General features: G+C 43.1%; 1 protein-coding gene across 2 annotated transcripts in view; it reads right to left on the bottom strand.

Moving 5' to 3' along the window:
* Positions 1 to 2,192: 2,192 nt before the first annotated feature.
* Positions 2,193 to 22,749, bottom strand: part of LOC125464592 (carbohydrate-responsive element-binding protein) — a 156,424-nt gene continuing 135,867 nt past the window's right edge. The window contains exons 15-17 of one of the 2 annotated variants that reach the window (XM_059655497.1): positions 18,947 to 19,070; positions 11,642 to 11,771; positions 2,193 to 6,558 (exon numbers count right to left, since the gene is read on the bottom strand). In XM_059655497.1, coding sequence (XP_059511480.1) covers positions 6,449 to 6,558; positions 11,642 to 11,771; positions 18,947 to 19,070 — 364 coding nt within the window. In that variant the 3' untranslated portion in view covers positions 2,193 to 6,448. The remainder of the gene's footprint in view (positions 6,559 to 11,641; positions 11,772 to 18,946; positions 19,071 to 22,749) is intronic. The other variant, XM_059655499.1, reaches the window with a different exon arrangement.

The raw sequence follows: 22,749 nt of genomic DNA, 5'->3' as shown, positions 1-22,749 counted from the left end.
GAGGTGGGGTGCTCGTGCTGATATCAGCACATTCAGAAGAAACCTGGTGGTGTTTACAGTATCCCTGCTCCAGGAATCAGCATGGTTAAGTTTGGAACAAGGAGTGAGATCCTCTATGTATCCTCTTTACCATCTCAAATTTTGGAGTCCCCAAACACACCTGGTTCAATACTAACATTAGATATGGAGGGGGAGCATTTAGATTTCTCTGGGGCTCCTCGGTTCTCCACTGGGGTGAGCTGGGTGATGCTGGAGCAGGTGAGAACCTTAATCTGGGGACACTTTCACAGGTCACTGCTAGAGTTTTAATTGTTTATAATCTACATGAGTGGCTCAGATGAAGGGGCTTAAATGTTTTTTTAACATTTTTTAATGTTTTCTAACGATGCAAAAAAAGTTGAGGAAGATTCAAAGAGTCTCAAGAGGATATATACAGATTATATGAGCGGACAAATAAATTGCTAGATGGAGTGAATGGAAAGAGGAACCACAAAGAGGACTGGGAACAGGAGAGGACTGGAATTCAGGATCTTGGAATTCATTATGCATAGTCGGTTTGAAGGTGATCAGGATCAAACACTTCAATTTCTGGCAATAAACAATTGGAACAGGGTTGAGACGCCGTGCCTTTGATTTTAGACTCGATGGAAGTTTGATCTCGCTATTGGTGTTCAGGAGACAGAGGGGAATGGTGTTGTTTCCAGTCTGCTCCGTGATATTTTTGCTGTTTAGTTTTGACTGAATGGTTTATAAAATTTATTGATAATAACTTTAAATCTTAATTGTCTCCAAACCTGTCAATGAATGAAGTGTGATTTGTCAGTTTTTTCAATCTTAATTGTAACTGACTGAGAGTCCGGCCAAACATGGTGACTGGCATCTACTCTCCTGATCCCACAGTTTTCTTCACTCGCTTACAGTGTGACCTCTTTGGTAAGTTTTGTCTTATCTACTCTGCATAATTTAATTTTAAGGTTCTTTGAGGAGACGAGCTCTTGTACATTTGGCCTGCTTGTTTCATGCTGTGAGTTGTAGTTGACAAATTGAACTTGTTTTTAAAAAGAGAGATGTCTGTTGTTGGGAACTGGCTTGGAAAGATAATGCAGGCTAGTTACTGCTCTAAGGGCACTGCAGACAATCAACACCAAGATGCTGCAGCACAGCTGCTGGATGCTGAATTGGTCAATCAAGATAGGGCCAGTGCTGGCCATCCAACCACAGTAAATGTTGAAATTTTGTTTTTTAAAACAAGAGTATACTGGCTCTGACAGGGTTTTTGGGTAAGAGAGAGTTTTTGTTTTGGAAGCTCCTGGACTGGAACTGTTTTTGGATCTACTTACTCTCCAGTTACCAATTTGCTGAAAGTTCTGAGCAAAGAGCCCCAGTCTGTCAGAAGTAAGTAGAAGTCTTCAGAGGTAATACAACTATTGTCCAAGGATTTCGAGAAGGCCTCATATTCGTTATTAAAAATGGTCATCAAACTGGCAAATTGAAATTCTTTTAATTTCTTTTTTAGATTATCCCTTAACTGTGTTTGCTGGTGTGAAAGTGGGGATTTGTGATCAAAGAAGCTCACTTTGATCATAAATATTAATTAGATTACCTTGAACTTTATCTATGTTCTGCTAAAGTTTAATTCTTAATAATAAATTGTTAACTTTTGTTTAAATTAATAAACTTGGTGTCCAAGATCCCTTATTTGTGAAGTCTGATTAGGAACAGTAGAGCTATTTTGATAGTTATTGAATATTTCAAAGTGTTGTGAAAGTGAGGCTGATTTGGTTTGGTTTTCCATGTTGTAACAGTGCTGCAATGAGAGGTCCTGGTGTTACTCTCGGCTCTATCTGTATGCACAGTGTTCACAGAGCCACGTACAGGTCTGCCTGGATCCTGTGGGCAGACCACTGGCAGAGGTGTTAATTGCAGAGTATGGGAACACCGACATAATGTCTTCAGCCTTAATAATAATTCAGCCTCCAGAACTTGATAAATTCAAATCTTTAATTAAGTTAGCATCTATGTGATTGTGAGTTTTTGAGATCCTATTTCCAAAAATGAACAATAGAAAGAGACATTGCATTAAACTTATAGCCAAACACATTAGATTACTTAACATAAAGATAAATTACACGAATGATATTTTTAAACTTGCAACTTAATTTGTTAAATAAGACACAATTAAGATGGTGGAGCAGGTGATGTGTTGCAGTTATAGCCAGTGGGAGTGGTGGACCCCAGTGTGATCTCCAATAACCACATCTGCAGGGAGTCTGTGGCTCAAGGAACTTCAGCTCAGAGTTGATGAGCTGGAGTCTGAGCTGCAGACACCATGATGCATCATAGAGACGGACAGTTACCTGGACAAGCAGCTCCAGAAGACGCCACAACACTTCAGCTAAGCACTTCTGATTTGGGCCATGATCAAAGATAGAAAGGTGTAGTACTGAATAAGGCAGATATGAAGATCCAGGAGATAGCAATGGAGAAGTTACAAATGACTGATCTTGGGCACCAAGAATATAGCTTAAACAGAAGTTAACAATGTATTAGTAAGCATGAAACTTTAGCAGAACACAGGTAAAGGTCAAGGTAATCAATTAATATCATGATCTAAGCTCAATCTTCTTTGATCACAAATTTTCCCTTGCCCAACAGGTATGATAATCTTGCAGTTTACGTGGATGTCACCGTGGGCTGCAGGGAATATAAGAAAAATCATCCACACCACTGTGGTGCAGTGAGCTGGTCAAGTAGGGACGGTGAAAAGGAACAGTATATTTTGTGGATTCTCTGGAGCTGAAAATGAATTTTGTAGACTGTGTTGCCTACCTGGTGGCAGGATCAAGGAGATCCCCACGGGGTTGGGGAGAAACTTGGAGCGGGTGAGCATGGATCTGGTCGTCACAGTGCAGAGACGATACAGGCAGCTTTAAACTGCATAGCTGGGAGAGGGGAGGGTTCATATAACATGTGATTTAGAAAGTTAACACAAAGGTCAAGGCAACAGTTCAGGGTAGTAATAAAAGAAATGAGCACAAGAGTATGGCAGAAAGAGACAGAGTTTACAAACATGACAGTACACCAGCAAATAGAGTCATTGTAGGGGAAGGAAAAGTTAAAAGACAGGCTCCTAAAGTGAATACATGCATTATTCATAGGAAGAACAAATCTGTGGTGCAAATTGTATTAAATAGGTGTGATATGGCCATTATGCAGATATGGTTGCAAGGTGTCCACGGCTAGGACCTGAATATTCAAGGATAGAATAATCAGGAAGAACACTGAAGATATTGGCTCTGAAGGATGAGATCAGTGAGAAAATATGTTTGTTTATTAGGATCAAGGAGTGAAAATTGCAAAAAGGTGTGTGAATGGTCTACAGGACCCCTGATAGTACCTGCACTGTATAGAGCATTATCAAGACAATGGGGGCTTGTAACAAAGGTACTGACAACAAAGAAATGGTACCATATTGAAAGCAAGATCCACAAAGCTGCAAAGATCAGTGGCATGACATAAAACTAGGGCCAATTTAGAAAGCATAAAAGATAACTTTAAAAAAAGAGAAATTGAGAGAATGGTATGAGAAAAGTAGTAATGAATATAAAAACAGACAGTAGGCATCTTTACAAATATACAAAAAAGCAAAGAGAGGCCGAAATGAGCACTCCTCCCTTAGAGGGTGAGACTGGGGATTTAATAACGGGAAACAAGGGCATGACAGAGTCATGCTTCACAGTAGTGGACATGAAAACCCTCCCAAGATTAGTAGCAATGCAGAGGGTAAGAGGGAGGATGCAAGACAACCATGATCATTGGAGAAAGTCTGCTAGGAAAACTAATAGAATTAATGTCTTGGATGTTTCTTGGACCTGACTGGCCAAGATGCATAGCAGAGTTGTACAGGAAGTTTCGAGCAACATGGTGGCTTAGTGGTTGGCACTGCTGTCTCACAGCACCAGGGACCCGGGTTTGATCCCAGCCTTAGGCGACTGTCTGTGTGGAGCTTGCACATTCTTCCCCTGTCTGTGTGGGTTTCCTCTGGGTGCTCCGGTTTCCTCCCACAACCCAAATATGCGCAGTTAGGTGGATTGGCCAAGCTAAATTGCCCGTAGTGTTCCGGGATGTGTAGATTAGGTGGGTTATAGGGGATCTGGTCTTGGTGGGATGCTGCAAGTGTGGGTGTGGACTTGTTGGGCCGAAGGGCCTGTTTCCACACTGTAGGGATTCTATGCTAATTGACAGCAGAGATGGTGGTTCCATTGATTGTAAACTTCATTGATTCCAAAATCTCCTAGATTCTTGAAAGGTCCCAGCAGACTGTAAGACATAAATGTAATATCACTTTTCAAAACAGGAGGAAAACAGAGAGCAGGGAAGCATAAATTAGCCTGACATCTGTCAATGGGTAAATGCATTAAGAAACAGATAGCAGCAAGACATTTAGAAAATCTAAATACAATCAGGCAGGGTCAACATGTTTCGTCTGAAAGAAGAAAGGGAAATGCAGCAGATGTAGTATATTGGGATTGCCAAAAGGCACTCTCAATAAAGTGTAATTTTCAAAGTTCTTGCATAAGAGATCATGATGTTGGAGGTGGTACATAATCATGGGTAAAGGACTGGCTAAATATCAGAAAACAAAGAATTGGGTCATTTTCAGGTTGGCAAACTGGATTTCTATAGGAATCACTGCTAGGCTTTAACTATCTATGATCTTTATTAATAATGGAAAAAGGAACTGACTATAAAAGCTAAGTTTGTTGATGATATGTAAAGGTAGGAAAGCAAGCTGTGAAGATACATCATGTCTGCAAGGAGTTATGGATGGGGAAAAAGATTGGCAGATTGAGTAAAGGAGCAGGAGTAGGCCATTAGGCCCCTTGTGCCTGCTCCACTAGTCAATAAGATTGTGGTCTCACATCTGCTTTTCCGCTACTATAACATTGGAAAATTTGAGGTCCATGTTGACAGGAAGAATATAAAACTGAACATGACAACTGTTTCCTGCTGGACAGGCCCTAAAGTTGTGGGAGAGCAACCCCAGAAATTCACACTGCCCTGTAACAGGGAGGGACTGTTCACACAGCTGGTCACACAGTCACTATCTCAGCACTCTGTTATAGTCTCAAACTACAACCTGAACATTCCATTGGAGCTGCCTCAACAGCTGCCATCTAGCTTCAAACTGATGGTCTGTACGTACAGTAACCGCCTGTACGCACAGTAACCATCTGTATGCACAGTAACGGCCAGTATACACAGTAACGGCCTGTACTCACAGTAACGTCCTATAAGCACAGTAACACCCTGTACTCACAGTAACCGCCTGTGTGCATGGTAACACCCTGTATGCACAGTAACACCCTGTGTGCACAGGGACAGCCTATACTCTCAGTAACACCCCGTATGCACAGTAACGGCCTGTACACACAGTAACGGCCTGTACGCACAGTAACAGCCTTTACTCACAGTAACACCCTGTACAAACTAACAGCCTGTATGCACAGTAACGGCTTGTACTCACAGTAACACCTTGTATGCACAGTAACGGCCTGTACTCACAGTAACACCCTGTACAAACAGTAATAGCCTGTATGCACAGTAACGGCTTGTGCTCACAGTAACACCTTGTACGCACAGTAACGGCCTGTACTCACAGGAACAGCCTAAACTCACAGTAACACCCTGTGCGCACAGTAACAGTCTGTACTCACAGCAATGGCCTGTACTCACAGTAGCAGCCTGTTCTCTCAGCAATAGCCTGTACTCACAGGGACAGCCTGTGCTCTCAACGAGGGCGTGTACTCACAATAGCAGCATGTTCTCTCAGCAATGGCCCGTACTCACAGGGCCAACTTGTACTCACCATGACAGCCTGTACTCACAGGGACAGCCTGTACTGTGCACACAATGGATGCATCTCTCTGGGCTTTTTTGTATGTGGATCAGTAGGAACTGAGCTCTTCCTCTCCCACAACTTAGATACCTAGGGGGCTATCACGGTGCTGTAAGTGAATGCAACAAAAATAATTCTCACTCTCTGGAACATGATCCTCCCATCCCTGAGACATTGGAGTGGTCTCAAACAGTAGCAACTCAGAGGAGTAAGAACTGAGAAATGTTGAGCACAATAACCCTTTAAGATGTGAGCTTCTCTGCTCCTAAATGCAAGATGCACCATCTGCAGGATATTTTTCCCAGTTCCCTGCCAATGTGAACCAAAAGCTTCTTCCACAAACTAAAATCTGATGTCAGGATTTTCATTGAGGTTTAAGCTTCAAAATGGTTTATGACAGCTATGTGTTACAAGAGCAATTGTATCAAAACATTCAGTGACAGACAGACAGAGATTAGTCGAACACAGTGACACTTTAACCCTGAATGCTGTGAAGACAATACAAGGACATTGCACAAATGATAGAGTTGCTGGAGCCTGGATCTGTCATTAAGAATGACTGGGATTCCTCACGGCCACAATTGCTTGTTCAGGGACTAGGGATGGATCCGCTAGGATTGACGTAGAGGTGCTCAATTGTCGAAGGGAGTTCAGCACAGCTGTTGAGAAATAAAATCTGATCAATACTGAATCAAAATGAGGGCAGCAATAGATCAAACAGTTTCTGAGATTGTGCAGTGAACCTCCAACGAGTGATCCCCAATTTCAGAGCTTTACTCAAAATCACAGCTTGCATTTCCTATAATTTGCTTCATACCAAATAAAGCAGTAAATTATCTTGTCAAGGCTGGTTCGTCATGTTGGATTTTTAGATTTAAGGTGATTTGTATAAAAGAAGCAATTGCAAGATGAGAAATAAGATTTCCATACGGCAAGTAGTTAGGATTTGGAATACTCTGCCAGGGAATGTGGTGGAGGCAGCCTCAGTCAAGAGGGAATTGGATTGTTATCTGCAAAGCAAGAACGGGCTGGGTTAGAGCCAGAAGACAGGGCTGGACTTTCTGGCTCCAGACCCTAGGCTCTCCTTCACAACCGGATGAAGAACCAGAGAGGCACACAAATTGGTTACCTCTGGGAAGATCATGTTTATCATCCAGCAGAGGTCACTTCTCAGTTCCTGATCCAGAATTCATGGGATCTTGAGCCACAAAGGAAAAGTCATACCACAGGGTTAGAAAAATCCCTCGGGATATAGCCCTCAGGATACCCGTGTTTGATACCCCTCTGTGATACATTTAGCGGATACACCTGTGTGACATCCCTCAGGTTACGCCTGTGGATGCCCCTTTATGATATTCTGTGAATATCCGTGTGTGATATACCCATGGATGCCCCTGTGTGATACTCCTGTGGATCCACTTATGGAGAGGCATTCCACTGTGTTTCTCTGCTATTGATGTTCAAGAAATCTTGCAGGAGAAGAAGTTATGAAAAGCTTATGAAAGGCAGAGAAAATAAAATAATTTCAGATCTTGAATTAATTATTATTGATATTAACATAATGAGCAAAATATTTGATTCAGAGAGATACGGAATGTTTGTTTTTACATATCAAGTTTATAATGTTTTGGACAGTCTTGTGCAAGATGTGTTAGTGAGGTAGAGTTTGAAAAATTCACCAGCAGCGGGAGTCACTGAGGAGCATCTGTGAGACTAAGAGTGACCTGGACTGACTGTCCACTCTGTACAAAGGTGGAGAATGAAGTAACTCCACAGGCACCAGTATCCCATCACCAAGTCACCCTTTTACACATGGCGAATCCCAGGCACTGATCCAGCTCCCTCAGAGCCAGCTCTAAGGGTCAACAGGATGTCTGACATTCCCGCTCTTATTTGTCAGCCAGGGCTCCCAGATTGGACCAGGTCAACAGCCCCAATCAGGGAACTCATATCCTATGAAGTCCACCTGGCCTACCTTGTTACAATCACTATAGAGAGTGCAGGCAAGGTGGGCCAGGCACAATGTGCTGGAGTGCCTTGGAATAGTCTCACTCTCCAAGCAGTATCCCATTCTGAATGCCGAAGAGTGAGATCATCGCTCTGAGGCATGCAGCCAGAACTAAGTGCAGCAGCACAGGGAGCTTCAGTTGCACCTGGATGATGCAGATTGGGAAAGCAACAGTGGAAGCAGGTTCTGTAAATGGAGGAGCCACAGGCATGATGCAGCTGCTGATATCAATTCAGGATACTGTGTTCCTGCCTTGCACCACAAGCAGATACATCGCTGAGGAGGAGCTTAACAGTAGCAGTCGTGGTCCATATTGGTGATACCACTGACGGACTGAAAAAGGGATGAGATCTTGCAAATAGGCTTTGGTGAGTGAAGAAAGGTACAAAGAAGCAGGGCATAAAAAGGCAGTAATCTAGGGACTGTCCAAGTTCAGTGAGTGGAGGAAGACTGCAGCAGGATGGTGCAGATTTGTGTGTGGCTGGAAAGTGGTAGGGCTGGAAGACTGGGACTGTTTCTAGCAAAGATGGGACTTGTACAGACTGAAGGTGTTACACTGAATAAAGGGCACATATCCTTGGGGTGGTTTAGCAGTGCCATCAAGAGGATTTATATTAACTTGGCAGGCATGTGGAGACCAGGTGGCCTGGTCAGAGAGGAATACCAAAGTAAACAGAGAATTGGAAGGAAAGGAAGACAGCACTGGAGTAGAAGTAGTTAGCTATTAGGTGCTGTTAGAGTAAAAGGGGAAAGTAATGAAGTCTAATTAGGGATGTGGTGAACAGCTGCAGGTTCAGAATCCCACAGGAAATGTGGCGATGACAAAAATCCGCATCAAAGAAACGCAGGACTGGGTACTAAATATCCCAGGAATGCAGGGAGGTAAACAGTGATGACAGGACAACTTTACCGTGCTGGAAGGATGGGGTGGCCCAGAGAGGTCAGGAACACAATTTACTTGGTTACAGCACTTAGAGTGGCCGATACATTACTGGGAGTATTCTAAAGGCAACAGTTCCCTACTGGGAACGATGTAGAGAAATGGATTTGCAAGGAAATTACAACAATTATGGAACGGCTGTGACGGAGGACTTGAATCATTAAAGAATAATTACATCTTATTCAAGAAACAGATCATCAACTGAAAGGTAAATTGCAATGTGACTGACCAAAGAATGAGTTTTAAAATGAACAAGCATGTAACAATCATTTTATAACAAAAATAGAAACATGTTTATTCAGCAAGTAAATTTAAGGGACAGTGTCAAGAGTATCACAGGGTTTAAATTGGCATGAAAAAGGGCAACAAGTAATCCATAGTCAAAATAATCAATTTGTATCACACAGGGATATCACGCAGAGGCATCACACAGGGGTATCACATGAGGGTGTCACACTGGGAGATCACACAGGAGTATCACATAGGGATATCACACAGAGGTATCACACAGTGATATCACACAGGGATATCACATAGGGGTATCACACAGGGATATTACACAGGGGTATCACACAGTGATATCACACTGGGATATCACACAGTGGAATCACAGAGCGGTATCACACACGCTATCACACAGGGGTATCACACAGGGATATCATACAGGGTTATTACACAGGGATATCACACAGTGGAATCACAGAGTGGTATCACACGGGGTATCACACAGGGATATCATACAGGGTTATTACACAGGGATATCACGTAGGGGCATCACACAGGAGTATCACACAGAGGCATCACACAGGGGTATCATACAAGGGTGTCACACTGGGAGATCACACAGGACTATCACATAGGAATATCACACAGGGATACCACACAGGGTTATCACACAGGAATATCACACAGGGTTATCACACAGAGGTATCACACAGAGGTATCACACAGGGATATCACACAGCGATATCACACAGAGGTATCACACAGGGATATCACACAGGAATATCACACAGAGGTATCACACAGGGATATCACACAAGGATATCACATAGGAATGCTGGAATGAGAATACATTTGGCCCAGGTAAACTGGAATCAAAGTGTGGCAGCCAAACTGAGATAATTTGGTTACAATCATGGTGAAAGGTTCGACAAATAAATCCAGAGCCTCCTGCATGACAAAAATGAACAGTCTAAGGTGAAAGAGGAAATAGATGTGAACGATAATGTTAAGTGAATAATACAACTAAGAGTCAGGCTTATCACAGAAGTTTCAAAGGGACAGTGAATAAACAATTGAGGAGAGAGAAAAGAGAGTATGAGGAGAGGTTAGCAGCTGACATAAAATGGAATCCAACTATCTTTTAGTCTCATTACTAGTAAAACAGTGGTAAAAGAAGGAGTATGGTTGATTAAGGACACAGAAGGGGAATTATTCATAGGTGCAGGGCATGGCTGAAATACTAAAAGAACAATTTGCATCTATTTGTACCAAAGACGATGCAGCACACGTCACAGTGAAACAGGAGGACATCAAGATGCTGGACGAGCTAAACATTGATAAAGGGGAGGAATGAGACACATTGCTTGTATCTTAAGTTGATAAGTCACTGAGACTGTATGTGAAGCACCCATTGATTCTGAGGACAGCAAGTTTAAAATTGTGGAGGCACTGAATAATTTTTCAATCCTCTTTAGCTGCAGGTTAGGGGCCACTGCCTTCTTCAAAAATGGTGTAACCGTAAACCTGACAACTACAGGCCAGTCACTTCCACTTTCGTGGTGGGAAAACTTTTAACAACGATAATTTGAGTCAAAATAATCAATAACTTAAGCAAATGCAGTTTAATTACAAAATACCAGTAAGGCTTGGTAAAGGGCAAATTGTTTTTTAATGAACTTGCTGAAGTTTTTCAAAGAGGTAATAGAGAAGGCTGATGAGGATAACGCTGTTAATGTGGTGTACATGAACTTCCAAAAGGTATTTGACAGGTTTCTGAACAAAGTTAAAGGTCATGAAAGGGATAGCAGAAAAGTGGGTATGAAACTGCCTGATTGACAGGAAATGGAGAGTGCTGACAAACAGATGGTTTTCAGGCAGGAGGGAGGCATATAATGGAGCTCTCCCAGGTCAGGGTTCTGACACTCTTGCTTTTCCTGATAGATATTAAGGACCTAGACCTTGATGGGAAGAGGACAGCTGCAAAAGTTGTGAATGACACAAAACTTGGAAGCCTTGTAAATTGTGGTTCTGTTGTGTAGAATTAAAAAGGGAATGGACAACATTGTGGAGTGGTAGATAACTGGCTGGTAAAATTCAACACAGAAAATGTGAAGTTATTCATTTTGGCAGGACTAATAGAGAAAGACAATATAAAATAAAAGGGTTACAGAGATAGTAGGAACTGCCGATGCTGGAGAATCTGAGATAACACGGTGTGAAGCTGGATGAACACAGCGGGCCAAGCAGCATCAGAGGAGCAGGAAAGGTTGACGCTTTGGGTCAGGACCCTTCTTCAGAAAAAGGGTCTGAAGAAGGGTCCTACCCGAAACGTCAAGCTTTCCTGCTCCTCTAATTGGCCTGCTGTGTTCAGCCAGCTTCACACCGCGTTATCTTATATAAAATAAAAGGGTACAACTTTAACAGGAGTGCAAAAGCAAAGAGCCCTGGGAATGTATTTACATAATTCACTGAAGATAGTAAGGGAATGGCTATTCAAGGATAGATGAATCAGGTAATTTTCCCTTGGTGAGTTACAATAGGTTGCACTGTGAATAAGACAGATACTCACTGACTCTCAATGCAGGGAGGGAGCAGTGTTGGTCCAGCCAAGCCAGAGCTGACTGATAAAGATCATCCAAACTACCAGTGGAAACCATCCCATTAAATGATTCGAAAAGAGGGCGGATAATGAAGCTGAACTATGCAATATCTGTTAAGGTAAATACAGATCAACAAGCAGCATCCAAACACCAAAAATACACCATAAAAGATGCTGAAGATCTGAAACAAAAAAAGAAACTGCTGGAGAACCTCAGCAGAGTCTGACAGCCTCTGTGGAGAGAAAGCAGAGTTCACAGTTCAAGTCCAATGACCCTTCTTTAGAATACTGTTCTGTCTCAGCATTCTTGTAAATGGCGTTTATAGAGTCTCAGAGTCATACAGCATGCAAATAGGCTATTCAGACCAACCAGTCCATGCTGACCACGTTCCCAAACTAAACTAGTCCCACCTGCCTGTGCTTAGCCCATATCTCTGCAAACGTTTCCTATTTATGAACTTAACCAAATGTCTTTCAAACACTCTAACTGTACCTGCATTGACTACTTTCCACGGCAGTTCATTCCACACACGAACCATTCTTTGTGTAAAGAAGTTATCCCTCATGTCTGTTTTAAATCTTTGTACTCTTCTTCTAACTGACAGAATTCTCCGTCAAATATTTGGCCATTTCCATTATAAAGTGCAGTTGAGCTTCCAAGGCATCATAAATATTGTAAAACCTTGGATCAAATGAGAACACAGATATTCACAAAAAACCCAAAACCTGTTGGTATTCCAGTGCAAGGTGACCTTGACTGAGGGTTGCAGACTGGCACACTCTAAGATCTAGGACTATGTGCTGAGAGCTACCCTAAATACTCAGTTCAGCTACTGGACAGATCAAATTTTACAAAGTCCTGTCAGCCATTGTACACAGAGGAGCTGGAAACTGAGAAAAACCCTAGGGCTGTATGTTTGAAATGTTATATATTGTGTAAATAGACTGTCATTGTAAATGTCGGGAATAACATATAGCACTAGAAAAAAATGATCTGGCTTGTACTTCAATAAACTTTGATTTGTCATGTAACACAGTTCAAAGTATTTTATTGATGAAGTACATTTTTGGAAAAAAAGTAACAGATATTCGAGAGCAAGTTATAAGTAGGAATCTAACCCAGCGATTTTGGTGTTTACAAAGTGTAATGAATGTCTGGGAATGAGTTGCATACTAATTGTGGGCTTCAGTATGGGCAAGTCATTAACTGAGATTCTGAATGGACTGTGGGTTTTGGTTTGTGACCTTGTCCACTTGGGTTCTGTAAATTGTGGCTCTCAAAGATGTCTTAGCTTCCTGATGCCAGCTTTTAGAGGGCTTGCAGGTCCTCAGTGCTGCGAGGAGTGGAATTGTAGGATTTTGACCGAGTGACAAGAAAGAAACGGCCTTACATTTGCAAGTCAAGATAGTTACTGTGTAGGACTCTACACTGAACCAGGGTTGATACCATGTCTTGATGGTAATAGTTAAGTGGGGGAATACGCTGGGCCATGAGATTGAAGATTGTGCTGGAATACGATTCTGTTACTGTTGACGGCCTACAGTGCCTCATGGATGTCCAGACTTGAGTTGCTATATCTATTTGAAGTCTGTCCCATTGAGCACAGTGATAATGCCACACAACACTATGGAGGGTATTCTCAATGTGAAGGTGGGTCTTTGTCTCCAACAGGATTGTGCTATGGTCGCTCTTATCGATATTGTCTTGGACAGTTGCATCTGTACCTGGCAGATTGGTAATGATGAGGTCATGTACGTTTTACCCTCTTGTTGGTTCCCTCACTATCTACTGCAGACGTAGTTTTGTAGCTATGTCCTTTCGTACCCAATCAGTGATGCTCCTGCTGAGCCACTCTTGGTGATGGACACTGAAATCCCCCATCCAGACTACATTTTGCACCTAGACACCTTCAGTGCTTCCTCCAAGTGTTGTCCACCATGGCACAGTACTGAATCAGTTGAGGGAGGGGGTGTGAGTGGCAGTGGGGAACAGGGGACACGTAGTATCTGATAATCAGGGAGAGGTTTCCATACCCTTGTTGGAGCTGATGTCATGAGATGGAGTCTAGAGTCAATGTGGAGGAATGCCAATACCTAGAGATAGAGGAAGCTGATGTGCTGAAAATTTTGTCAAACATGAAGATTGACAAGTGGCCAGGCCCGGACCAGATTTGTCCTCGGCTGCTTTGGGAAACGAGAAATGCAATTGCTTCACCACTTGCGAAGATCTTTGCATCCTCGCGCTCCACTGGAGTCGTACCTGAGGACTGGAGAGAGGCAAATGTAATTCCTCTCTTCAAGAAAGGAAATAGGGAAATCCCCGGCAACTACAGACCAGTAATTCTCACGTCTGTCGTCTGCAAGGTGTTAGAAAGGATTCTGAGGGATAGGATTTATGAGCATCTGGAAGAGCGTGGCTTGATTAAATGCAGTCAACACGGCTTTGTGAGGGGCAGGTCATGCCTCACAAACCTTATCGAGTTCTTTGAGGATGTGACTAGAAAGGTTGATGAGGGTCGAGCTGTGGATGTGGTGTATATGGACTTCAGCAAGGCATTTGATAAGGTTCCCCATGGTAGGCTCATTCAGAAGGTCAGGAGGAATGGGACACAGGGGAACCTAGCTGTCTGGATACAGAATTGGCTGGCCAACAGAAGACAGCGAGTGTTAGTAGAAGGAAAACATTCTGCCTGGAAGTCAGTGGTGAGTGGTGTTCCACAGGGCTCTGTCCTTAGGCCTCTACTGTTTGTAATTTTTATTAATGACTTGGATGAGGGGATTGAAGGATGGGTCAGCAAGTTTGCAGACGACACGAAGGTTGGAGGTATCGTTGACAGTATAGAGGGCTGTTGTAGACTGCAGCGGGACATTGACAGGATGCAGAGATGGGCTGAGAGGTGGCAGATGGAGTTCAACCTGGATAAATGCGAGGTGATGCATTTTGGAAGGTCGAATTTGAAAGCTGAGTACAGGATTAAGGATAGGATTCTTGGCAGTGTGGAGGAACAGAGGGATCTTGGTGTGCAGATACATAGATCCCTTAAAATGGCCACCCAAGGGTTGTTAAGAAAGCATATGGTGTTTTGGCTTTCATTAGCAGGGGGATTGAGTTTAAGAGTCGTGAGATCTTGTTGCAGCTCTATAAAACTTTGGTTAGACTGCACTTGGAATACTGCGTCCAGTTCTGGTCGCCCTATTATAGGAAAGATGTGGATGCTTTGGAGAGGGTTCAGAGGAGGTTTACCAGGATGCTGCCTGGACTGGAGGGCTTATCTTATGAAGAGAGGTTGACTGAGCTCGGACTTTTTTCATTGGAGAAAAGGAGGAGGAGAGGGGTCCTAACTGAGGTATACAAGATAATGAGAGGCATAGATAGAGTTGATAGCCAGAGACTATTTCCCAGGGCAGAAATGGCTAACACGAGGGGTCATAGTTTTAAGCTGGTTGGAGGAAAGTATGGAGGGGATGTCAGAGGTGGGTTCTTTACACAGAGAGTTGTGAGAGCATGGAATGCATTGCCAGCAGCAGTTGTGGAAGCAAGGTCATTGGGGACATTTAAGACACTGCTGGACATGCATATGGTCACAGAAATTTGAGGGTGCATACATGAGGATCAATGGTCGGCACAACATCGTGGGCTGAAGGGCCTGTTCTGTGCTGTACTGTTCTATGTTCTATGTTCTAAATCCCTCCTGATTACATACTACTGTGCCACTACCTCTGAAGGAGATCATGCTTCCCTTTGAATCAATGTCAATTCTAAATGGAGCCATCTCATCAGTCCCATTACCCCAGCCTCTCCCCATGGCCCTGGAAACTTATTTTCCTCAGGTGCTCATGCAATTGTCTTTTGAGATCACTGGTCATCTCAGCATCCCGTAGGAACAGGGCTTCAGGTCATTGCCACTGGCTGTGTTTTAACACTCTTCCTCACACAACCCCATGTCTTTTGCCCAAAATCTAATCTGTGACTACAAATCCTTACAGTATCAGCAAATGCAAACTACTTTTCACTGTTTACTTCCCCAATTCCTAACATAATCTTGCAGGCTAACAGTGAATAACGTCAAGGAGCAGACACAGGGATTGAAGTGGACGATTAATCTGGGTCTGTTTGTTGTGATGATGGAAGCTTGGAAAGTCCACGGCAGCACTGACCACGATGGAGCATCTGCTAGCCAATATCTTAGCTTTAACTACAGCACCAGCAGAAACTAGCAATGGCTGAGGTACTGCACCAAAATCTCAGACAGACCGTATGGGTTCCATGCTTCTTGCCAAACAAGATCAGACTGCTCCCATCACGGCTGCAATGCTCAGAAAACTTGTGTTATAGTATGTACAATATGTATATTATACTTACATAACACCTTTAGCTGGGAATTAGGAGCTGGGGTAGGCCATTTGGCCCTTCAAGTCTGCTGATCCATTCAATAAGATCACAGCTTTGTTTGTGTTCTGAATTCCATGTTCCTGCCCCCACATTATATCGCTGTCAAACAATAATCCACCTTCAAAAATATTCCATGACCCTACCATCACACCCTTCCAAGTTAGAACGTCACACCACTGTAAAATTTATCTTGTTTCAGTCCTAAATAAGAAAACCCTACTTATAAACAGTATCTCCTAACTCTGGACTTTACCTCCCAAAAGGAAACATCATTTCCATAACCAACTTGAAAAGCCATTCAGGATTGTATATACCTCAGTCGAATCACTTCTCGGTCTTCTAAACCCCAGAGAAAACAAGCCCCACCTCTCCGATCTCTCCTCATTAGATTAATCTCTCATTCCAAGTATCAATCTAGCAAACTACCTCTGAGCCACCTGCAACTTATTTATACCTTTCCTTTTTTAGGGGGCAAACACTGCACATCATATTCAAGATGTAGTCTCACCAACATCCCAAATAACTGAGGTATCATATCCTTTCTCTGTTCAATTGGTGATGAGACTGTGCCCTTGAAGAGATTTGTCCTGTGCTGTTTCTCTTGCAGAGTGGGGGATGAATGGCACTTCCGAAACACGGTAAACTGCTTTGCGCTCCTTGAGTGATTTTGTTTTAAAAATAGACAAGAAGCATTAGTGAATGAAGTCAGTTTTGCTTTTCAGTTCAAGTTGTTGGAGTCAGCTGTTGAAGACGACAGATACTTCTCTCTCTCATTCTCTCCCTCTCTCGCTTGCTTGTTCTCTCACTCTCTCTCTCTCTCTCTGCAATCCCTGCTGTGAGATTGTGTCTCTTTTCAAGCTTCTTTCTCCTGTACTGGAGATAGTGCATGAAGAAAATCTGTTTTGCTGAATTTGCCTTTGCCAATGGTGTGTTTATGGCATGCTGCTATATTGGAACATAAAATATTATTTTATTGCATATTTCAATAAAGTTAAAGTTATGCTATTTTAGTTTGTTTGTATTTTACCTGTAGTGTAGGAATAATGTGTTTTGCTTAAAGCCCAGTAGTGGACCAATCAAATCACATCCGGAATATAGCACCTTACACTTGCCTTTAAATAAGATTAAAGTTAGGGTCTAGGCTATCTCCTTGATATGTTTTGGCCTGGTCCATAACAAATTCCTTTCACAAAAGTTTGGCGTACATCCTATTAGCCTTTTTGAATATGTGCTGTATCTCTTCATAACTTCTTGTAATTCCTGCACTAGAACACCAAGGTCCCTCTCCACCTAGGAATTTGACTATCATTCTCCACTTAAGTAATACGCTGATTTTTCATCTGTCCTGGAGAAGTGAGCAATTTCACAGTTTCACACATTACATTACATTCCAAATGCCAGTTTTCCATTCCCTCAATCTACATATCATAGAATCCCTTCAGTGTGGAAACAGGCCATTCAGCCCAACAAGTCCACACCACCCCGGTGAAGAGCTTCCCACCCAGACCCATCCCCATCCCCTGCTTTCTCTGTGTAACCCTATATTTCCCACCACTAATCCACCCAACTCTGAACGCGAAGGGCAATTTAGCCTAGCTAATCCACCTAACCTGCACATCTTTGGATTGTGGGAAGAAACCAGAGCACCAGTTGGAAACTCATGCAGACATGGGGAGCATCTGCAAACTCCACACAGACCATAACCTGAGGGTGGAATTGAATGTGGGTCCCTAATGCTGTAAGGCAGCAGTGTTAACCACTGAGCCACCGAACCACCCAAGGTGTTTTAAAACATTTTATTCAGGAGATGTGGGCATCGCTGGCAGGCAACATTTATTGCCCATCCTAATTGCCCTTCAGGCAGTAGTAGCGAGCTATGTTTTGCAACTGCTGAGTCCACATACTGTGGGTTGACTCACTACGCCCTTAAAGAGGGAATTCCAGGATTTTGACCCAGTGACAGTGAAGAAACTGATTATATTTCCAAGTCAGGATGGTGAGTGGCTTGGAGGGGAACTTGCATGGGGTGGTGTTCCCATGTATCTGCTGCCCTTGCGCTTCTAGTGGTCATGAGTTTGAAAAGTGCTATCTAAGGATAGTTGGTGAATTTCTGTAGTGCATCTTGTAGATAGTAGACACTGCTGCTGAAACTGAAATCTGCAAACTCCTTATGTTTCCACAACATATTTCCCTACCTATTTTGTGTCATTTGCCAACTTAGCTACAATGTATTTGTCCTCCTTATCTAAGTCATTAATATAAATTGTGAAAGATTGAAGCCCTGCACAGATGGCAGTGGGATCCCACTCATCACACCCTGCCAAGCTGGTAAAGACCCATTTATGCACATCTCTGTTTTGCAAAGATCACACTAAAGACATATAGCACAGATGACACTTTGGAACCAAAACAGCACTAGTATTAACAATTCTACAGATGCAATCAAACTGAATTTTACTGCCATGTTCTTTGGATCATTAGTCCAGTAACATAAGGAAAACACAGTATCCGTTCAGTCTGGAAGTTTAACACAAATAGTTACAAGCTCCATATCTCCTGTACACTTCACTGATACTAACAGTAGTTAAGTTGGGAGATAGTTACTCAAACAGAAAACAAATTTTTGGTGCTTAGCCGGTGCCTCCAACTGGTGGGATTTTTACCTTGTCCTCGTGGTGGATAATCAACTATTGTCTGATACTCACCACAAAAATCTGCTGTTACCTCACGATGCTAACAGTTGGGTTGAGCTGAGTCTGAGTCAGAGTCATTGCAGTGAGGAATGTGTAATCATGTCCTGACACCTCCACACTGTGAAGGCCCAGCTGCCATTACTTTGTTCACAATCTGATTCTGAATGGCAAGGACTAATTAAAGGATACAATCCAGAACTTCCAGTTGGACAATGTCCGCACACGCACATACTCATCAAACATCTCCCTCATCTGTCTGAATCTTTGCTGAGTGATGGGTACTCCAGTAGCAGGTAGCTGCTGCTGACAGATGCTGGAAATCAGAAGGTAAGCACACACAATGTTCAGTTGATAGAATAGAATCACAGAATAGAATGTCATCAGATATGGAGAGACAACAGTTGCAGTCCATTCAGTAATCTTACAACTAAATTTACATTACCCAGTACCCACAACCAGTAGCCACCCACTCCATCTGGCGCTCTCTTTCTCAGCAGCAATGTTCATCAAAAAGTGAGATGTATCTTAATCATCCATCTTGTGGGAATAGAATTTGGGAAATTCCTCTCCAACACTGCAGCCCTCAGTTGTCCCATGGCTGGAGTCCAGCAGAGAGAGCGCGAGGGCAGTTTGGGAAGGTAAGCTCTAGTTATAAAAGTCTTACCTCGCATGACTGTGGCCTTCAGTTGTACAGCAGAAGAGGAGTCCTAGAGCGGGCACGAGTGGTCAGCTGGGTAACAGTTATCTTTCACTCAATAAATTTCAGAAATAACTAATGCCCGAGGCACCGCACGTGTAGTGTCTCCCACCCTTCCACCTCCTCTAACCTAGTAATAAAGGCTAAGTGTGGTGAGCAGGTAAGCTATTTGCATTTCTTTTCTCATCTTTTTTTGGAGTGGTCACCTAGACATCTAACCCTCCGGGAGCAGCTCGGAAGGCAAAGCCGGAGTCTGTTTGAGTATATAATGGAGTAAATTTACTGGTGCAGAGAACACTGCGAAACTAAAAAAAAAACTAATTAATTTTAAAAAATTAACTAAGTAGAGATGGCAGGCCAGATGATGTGTAGTAGCTGTATGATGTGGGATCTGGCTGATCCCATTGAGAACGGCAGTGACCACATCTGCAGCAAGTGTTGGCTGCTTGAGGAGCTCCAGCTCAAAATTGATGAGCTTGAATCCGAACTCCAAACACTGTGGCACATCCAGGCAGGGGAGAGATACCTGGATGCTGTGTTCCAGGAGGCAGTCACACCTGGTAGATTAACTAATGTTAATTCGATCGGTGGGCAGGGAGAGCAGTGTGTGACTGCGAGTGAGGCAGGTAGAGGAACCCTGCAGACAGGAACACAGGAGCCGCAGCCCTTGACATTGTCCCACAGGTATGAGGCACTTGCTGCCTGCATGGATGAGGAACAGGGCTGCAGAAAGGATGAGTCAACTGACCATGGCACCATGGTCCAGGAGGCCATTCAAGAGGGGGGAGCAAAAAGACAGATTGTACTTGTCGGGGCTTCTATCATCGGGGGATAGACAGTATCCTTTGTGAGTAGGATAGAGAATCCCGCATGGTGTGTTGCTTGCCCGGTACCAGGGTGCGAGACATCTCTGATCAGCTTGAGAGAATACTAGAGAGGGAGGGGTAGGATCCAGCGTTGTGGTCCACGTAGGTACCAACAACATAGGCAGGACAAGGAAAAGAGACTTGTTTCGGGAATATGAAAAGCTAGGAACAAAATTAAAAAAACAGGTCTTCAAGGGTCATAACTTCTGGATTGCTGCCCAAGCCACGTGCTAACTGGAAAAGGGAGGCAAAGATCAGGGAAGTAAACAGGTGGCTAAAAGAGTCGTGTGGGAAAGAGGGCTTCCTTATCATGGGGCGCTAGCATCAGTCCTGGGACAGGAGGGATCTATACTGCTTGGATGGACTCCACCTGAACAGTGCCGGGTCCAGTGTTCTGGTGAAAAGGATAAATAGGGTGGTCAATAGACCTTTAAACTAGTGAGGCGGGGGGAGGACTGAACATGCAGGGAGTATAACGATTAATGTAAGGCAAAGCAGCAGGTTAGCCGGTGACGAGGACGCTTCAACTCCATTGTAAATTAGGAAAAAAGTTAAAGGGAAGGAGAACTCAAGCTAATGGAGGTAATAGGGCCCAGAAAGGCTTGAAAACTGGCATAAGGGAACTTTTCCGGAATGCTTGGAGCATTCGAAACAAGGTGGATGAGATGACGGAGCAAATCATGGCAAATGGGTATGATTTAGTGGCCATTACAGAGACATGGTTGCAGGATGGTCATGACTGGGAATTAAATATCCAGGGGTATCAAACTGTTTGGAAGGACACACAGGAAGGTAAAGGAAGTGGTGTTGCTCTGAATTTTAAGGATGACATCAGGGTGGTCATGAGAGATGACATAGGTTCTACTGGACAAAAAGCTGAATCCATTTGGGTGGAAATTAGGACTAGCAGGGAGAAGCAGTCATTGATAGGTGTGGTATTTCGGCCACCAAATAGTGACATCATGGTGGGATGGGCAATAAATATAGAAATAGCTAATGCATGTAAAAATGGCACAGCAATTATCATGGGGGATTTTAATCTCCATATCGATTGGTCAAATCAGGTCGGTCATGGCAGCCTTGAGGAGAGGTTCACAGAATGCATCCGCGATAATTTCCCCGAATAATATGTAATGGAACCTAAGAGGGAGCAAGCTATCCTAGATCGAGTCCTGTGTAATGAGACGGGAATAATTAGTGATCCCATAGTAAGGGATCCTCTCGGAAACAGCAATTACAGTATGGCCCAATTTAACATACAGATGGAGTGTGAGAGTACTTTCCAAATGATTCTTTACGGTGCTCAGCAGAAGTATATTCCACTGATAAGGAAAACTGTAGGAAAAAAAATAGTCAGCCATGGATGTCTAAGGAAATAAAGGAAAGTATCAGATTAAAAAGAATACATACAAAAAAGCAAAGATTAGCAGACTAGTAGATTGGGGAATCTTTAAAGGCCAACAGAAAGCCACTAAAAAGTTATAAAGAAAAGTAAGATAGATTGAGAGTAAGCTAGCTGAAAATATAAAAACAGGCAGCAAAATAAATATGTAAATCGTAAAAGTTTTGCGCAGGTAAACATTGATCCTTGAGAGGACGAGAAGGCCAATTTAATAATTGGGAATGAGGAAATAGCCGAGGCATTAAACAGTTATTCTGTGTCGGCCTTCACAGTGGAACACACAAATAACATGCCGAAAACAAATGGCAAGAAGGTTATAGCAAGTGAGGACCTAGAAACTATCATTATCACTAAGGAGGCAGTGCTGGGCAAGCTAGTGGGGCTAAAGGTAGACAAGTCTCCTGGCCCTGATGAAATGCATCCCAGGGTACTAAAAGAGGTGATGGGGGAAATAGCAACTGCACTAGCAATTATGTACCAAAATTCACTGGACTCTGGGATGGTTTCTACAGATTGGAAAACAGCCAATGTGACGCCACTGTTTAAAAAAGGAAGTAGACAAAAGCAGGTAATTATAGGCCAGTTATCTTAACTTTGGTGGTGGGGAAGATACTTGAATCTATCATTAAGGAAGAAGAATCAAGACATCTGGATATAAATTCTCCCATTGGGAACACCCAGCATGGGCTCCTGAAGTGTGGGTCATGTTTAACTAATTTGGTGGAATTCTTTGAGGACATTACTGGCTTGGTGGACAGTGGGGAACCTGTGGATGTGGTGTATTTGGATTTCCAGAAGGCATTTGACAAGGTGCCATACCAAAGTCTGCTACATAAGATAAAGTTGCACGGTATTACAGGTAATGTATTGGCATGGATCGAGGATTGGTTGACTAATAGAAAGTGAAGAGTAGGGGTAAATGGGTGTTTTTCTGGTTGGTGATCAGTGGCTAGTGGTGTGCCTTAGGGATCAGTGCTGGGACTGCAATTGTTTACAAATTACATAGATGATTTGGATTTGGGGACTA

Source organism: Stegostoma tigrinum, chromosome 27, assembly GCF_030684315.1.
Source record: "Stegostoma tigrinum isolate sSteTig4 chromosome 27, sSteTig4.hap1, whole genome shotgun sequence".
Taxonomy (NCBI): domain Eukaryota; kingdom Metazoa; phylum Chordata; class Chondrichthyes; order Orectolobiformes; family Stegostomatidae; genus Stegostoma; species Stegostoma tigrinum.
This window is presented reverse-complemented; position numbering and strand designations above follow the sequence as displayed.